Source organism: Rutidosis leptorrhynchoides, chromosome 4, assembly GCF_046630445.1.
Source record: "Rutidosis leptorrhynchoides isolate AG116_Rl617_1_P2 chromosome 4, CSIRO_AGI_Rlap_v1, whole genome shotgun sequence".
Taxonomy (NCBI): domain Eukaryota; kingdom Viridiplantae; phylum Streptophyta; class Magnoliopsida; order Asterales; family Asteraceae; genus Rutidosis; species Rutidosis leptorrhynchoides.
In genome coordinates, this window is record NC_092336.1 from 580374959 (window position 1) to 580380353 (window position 5395).

A 5395-nucleotide genomic window follows, 5' to 3' on the forward strand; every position below is an offset into this window, starting at 1 on the left:
GTCAAATTTACCACTTATACCTTATTCTTTTTTTCATTCGGATATAAAGTGGTTAAAATTACACTAAAAATGGCGCCATCTGTAGTAGTGGGCCAACTACAGTTATCATTGTAACTAACACTAATATATACCTTCTACAAACTTCCAATCCATTCCGAAATTTAAGTTATAAAGTGGTTAAAAGAGATCTAAAGGTGATGACATTTGTAGTTGTGGGTCAATTAATGTTATCATTGCAACTACAACAATAATATATACCTTCTATAAACTTAAACTTCCCAGCATATTTCAGTTGTTTCCATTATCACAATATTAATGCAAAATTAGCCCCCATAACAGATAACTAATTCATTATCATTCTCATATTCTCTAAACTATCTGTCTTTTGCAGAACCAATCATACCCTTTAAATCCTCCTTTAACATACCCGTCATCTCTTCAATGGAATCTCATTTACTCATGGTCGGAGCAATTACTCCTAGAGCTCCTCATGTCAACACCCGTTTGAAATTGCTTAGCATTGAAACACTTACAAGATCCTATTTTGACCACGGTTTACCTTTCCTCGATGTGATTGCAACTGATGATCAGGTATAACTTTCAAACATTTCACATTTTATGTACATAAGTTGATTGCCTTACCTTATAACTTTTTGCATATTGTATTCTGCTTACACTTACAACCAAATTTATTTATTTTCACTTTTTTTTTTTAATATAGGGAGAAAGAATTGGCCTTACTGTGAAAAATACGCATAAGAAAAAATATGAGGAATTATTGAAAGAGCAACAAATCTATGTTTTTAAAAGTATTGGTACATTAAAGCTAAGCAACCATAATAGTCTAAATCATTGGACTCATGATTGCAAACTTATTTTCACAAACAAGACCACATTTGTGCCAGTTCCTCCCACTCAATGGTCTGGAAGTGATGGTTTCAAGTTTATTCCATTTATTGATCTTATAACCTGTCAATTATCAGAGAAACACACGGCAGGTATTTGCATTATATTCTTTGTAAGAAAAAGTCTACTCTTTTATACTAATACAACACAATAGCAGCAGAAACCAACATTTGTATACATGTGTAACATTCTTATTTATTTGCTATATATCAGATGTAATTGGTTGTGTCAATTACTATGATCGTGAACCAAAATATTATGGGAGTAGCAATGATGAAAAGTCCAAGTACATCAACCTTGAGCTCAAGGATTTAGAGTAAACTACACAACTCATATACACACTAAATTCCTTTCTTAAATTTTATTAAATTACTATATTGATGCTAACTTTTTTTTTTTTTTTTTTTTTTTTTTTTTGTAGCGGTTCAATAGTGTCTTGCACCTTATTTAGAACATATATGGTTAAGTTTTTGGCATACATGAAACAACTAGACTCAAGTCAATGTGTGATTTTGGTTATTCAATTTGGTCGCACAAAGAAATTCCAACGTACATTTTTTTAACACTTACTCAATTTTTTATGGTTATTATGCACGTCTATATTAAGGCCTGAATTAAACTTTGTTAATATCAACATTCAAATGCAGACCAGCTAACTGTTGGTACTGACTGGACTCACACAAGAGTGTTTATGGACAGTGACTTACCGGTCATCGAAGATTTCAGGAAGAGGTAAACACATTTTTGCAATTAGTACAAAATTGTTGTTTACTTAACCACCTTGGAAATTTTTGCATATGTGTAATCCCTCATTTGCTGCAGGTATCTTGCAGTACAAAATGATAATGATTCTCAGTCTTCCTTCGCACCTTCTTTTACACCATCATTGACACCTAAAGGGAAACCACTGGATGAATGGTTTCAGAACGTTCTTTGTGTCGGGTGTGATGACTTGTCAATTAATCATGTTAGTTGTTTATACCTTTTATATTATCACTTAACTTTAATCATGTAATCCAAAATAGTTCTAAGCATTTTTTAAATAATTCCTATACTGCTTATTCTGTCAGTTGGTGAATATAGTCTACAATCAACACTAACACTTTATTCGGTGGTTACATTGTTGTAGTCAATGGCACTGTATTTGCAGCAATCACTTGGGTTATTTGTGTTACTAACGAAGCTGTCTTTTTAAACACATATGCAGGAAGGTACATTTGTTGTTGAAGCAGAGATCATTGCAATTGAACCGCACGAGCCGTGGTCATACATTGCATGTAAAAAATGTCATAAGACAGCACCAACAACTTCAAAGGACGTTGATCTTACGCTTGACATTGACCAACAGTTGTTATTGAAGCGTATTTGCAGAGATTGCGGTGAACATCCACAGGTTGCTCTTAGGTATGTAACATTCAACTACCAACATTCGTACAGTTTTCTTTAATTCTGTAATATGTATACCTTTTGTACTTTGATTACAAATATGTACTCTAAACAACACAATCCACAGGTTCAAGGTAAGCGTCCGTGTTGTGGATGCAACTGGGATAGCAACATTCACCGTTTTTGAATCACTTGTCAAGAAATATGTTACCGAATCAGCTTATGAGATTAAGAAAGCGCTACCGGAAGACGAAGATCAACCTGTTGAATTAGAAGCATTAGTTGGTAATACTCTATTGTGCAAGCTGGAAATTACTGGTAACCACAAGAAATACAAGCAGACGAACTTTACAGTTAAGGAGTATTCGACTGATGAAGTATTTGTGGATCACTTCCGTCAACAGTTCAAGGTAATCACCAAACTCCATTAACAATCATTTTCCTTACAATTTACAACTTTAATTATTCCTTCAACTGTGACTACTAACGAAAACGTTTCTTGAATTATTACCGACTAAGATTGACAGGCCGAAATTCAAACAAATGAAACTTGAAGCTGCAACTGCTGACATGTCAGTTTCTCCAAAGGTATATTTATAAACTCCTTAAATTTATACTCAAATCGTTACCTACTGCTATTAACAACTAACTTTCAAACTCCATTCACACTAACCATTTCCTATTTCATACACATTATAGTGTGGTTCTTCCAACCTTTCGGCTAACGAGAAACACATGGTGGATCTTGCAAGCAGCACAGGATACACTCCTCCAAAAAAACAGATTAAAGAAGAACCAAATGAAAGCCCATTGTCGGTTAAGTCATCAACAACCCGTCACAAGAAGTTTAACCTTGGTGATGATTAGTGATGCAATTCACTATAATCCTTCATGTGGCACTACTTTAAACTACTTTAAATTCCTTTGTTAAGGAACAATTTGTGTTGCTATTGTCTTCTATTTCATTCCCTGTGTGTGTTTAATTTTGAACAATTGTTTTGCCAAGTTATTTATTTTGGGTTGTCTGCTTTACTTACACTGTCATTATTCATTCTTTTACTTTAGGATTACCAATATGCTTAACTACAAATTTGGACACATTGTAGCAAATCTTTTTCATACTAACCATCACTTATATATGCATAACTACAAATTTTGACACACTTTGATTGCAACAAATCGTTTTCATACTCACCATCACTTAAATTTTAAGTTCAAAACTCCTACTTGCATATAGAAACGATTGTATTCATTCTACTTGGATACTTTGATAATTGTTAATCTAATCCTTTAATACAACACTAATTTAAAATTTTAAATGTTAATTTTGAGGATAATAAAAATCACCATGTAAACTATGATTGATGTTGTAATAGAAGAATCAATATACGTGTTTTCTTCCTCACTATATGACAAGGAAAAGGGTGAGAAGCAATTTAGTTTTCTTCAAGTGTCCCACCAACGACAATATGTGAAATTGTTCACCGAATAATTACTCAAGTGTCCAAAATTTTTAGGTCCACCATGTGACCAACAACCAACAAATAAATTGATTGGGACCACAAATATTAGAAGGCTCATCAACCTAAAGCAATTTCCTCCGACAAATTTTTTAACTTTTCAAAAATTAGGGGAGTTGTAAAGGTTGAGGAAGCACAGGTAAACTTTTAAAAAAAGATTCACACCATAGAACATACCTAATACATATAAAAAAAAAGCAATATACTCCCTATTTGAATGGGTGTTGATAGAATTGCCTGCAACTAAACTAATTCCCAACTGTACAAATTTTACAATCTTATCATCACTACGATTATGCGAAGACAAAAAGAATAAAGCATACGTACACAGGTACATACCTTTAAAGTAGAATAAACATATTCTTTCTTTAACATTTTAGATCGAATTGCAATCTTCTGTTTAACAACATTAATGTACAAAAGAACACCATTGATTCCACTAAGTTGTTAAAGATGATTAAACCAACTCTTATTTTCCTGGCTGCCTGAATCCATACATTTTGCTTGGTTAGTAGAAAAATAACACAATGGTGAATTTGATGGGCCACACTACTAATCAGATTGCTTGGTTTGATGAAAATTCTACTGTCGACAAATAATCAAAAACTAATGCATAATCACTAATAATTAATTTATATACCTAACAACTAACCTTATAGATGTTAGATTGACAAACTGTTATAATTCAACATCTAAAATTCTCTTTCTTTCTACAACCAAAAGGTCACTACATAATATTTGGTTTCCTAAAACAGTTTTAGAGTTTCAAATTTCAAATATCGTTCCTCATCATTCTGTTCCAATATATTTAACATTGGAAAAAACCTCCATACTTTCTATCCTTCCATTCGAACATACAAATCGTATGCTAACACTTCAAACAATAAAAAACTCTTGCTTTCCTTCATATTAGATAGATTGTTACTCATCCATGGACAAACGTAATTCTACTTCAAAAGGCAGAGGGAAGACATCTCAGCAAGAAAACAATGGCAACTCCTCTGTAACTCCGCTTCCAAATGTAAGAATTCCTCTTGGAGAAGTAGACATAAATCGACCTGTTTACACCAATAACAAGCATCATGAAGGTATTTCTTCTATTTAAATTCACTGAGGCAGATGTATATAATGAAAATGAATATATTCCCAAACGTTCTTTTTTTTTTTTTTTTTTTTGGAAAAGCATATATTCCCAAACGTTATATCAATCATCTGGCAATATTCAGAATCCGACAGGTTTCAGTCGTTTTACTTTTGGTTTTTTTGTTTTTCAAACAGGATCTTTTCCAAGAAAACACAAAGAGGACAATATTGACCCTTCAAGATGTTCACTCAAAACCGTCGACACTGTTCTACATCGACCAAAAGCAACATCTGTTTCAGGTTCAGTATCTCTTTAACATTCTACAATATAATTATTTAACGCCCAGGTTAAGAAATCATGTAACCGCCAATGTCTGCGTTCAAGCGTTTGTTGAATCGACACCTTCAATGTCTGTGTTTCCACATTCTTCAAACATTTTTATTAAAAAAGTCTTGATCAATTTGCTTTTGTCTATCACTGTTTCACTACCAACTTCCAA

General features: G+C 32.9%; 1 protein-coding gene across 1 annotated transcript; it reads left to right on the forward strand.

Annotated features, from left to right (window-relative positions):
- Nucleotides 1-441: 441 nt before the first annotated feature.
- On the forward strand, nt 442-3159 carry LOC139842835 (uncharacterized). The gene is made up of 11 exons (XM_071832936.1): nt 442-591; nt 722-998; nt 1120-1222; nt 1328-1455; nt 1554-1638; nt 1729-1873; nt 1990-2067; nt 2114-2310; nt 2420-2702; nt 2812-2880; nt 2992-3159. Exons 1-11 carry the CDS (start codon nt 442-444, stop codon nt 3157-3159), a joined length of 1683 nt encoding a protein of 560 aa, XP_071689037.1.
- Nucleotides 3160-5395: the final 2236 nt, after the last annotated feature.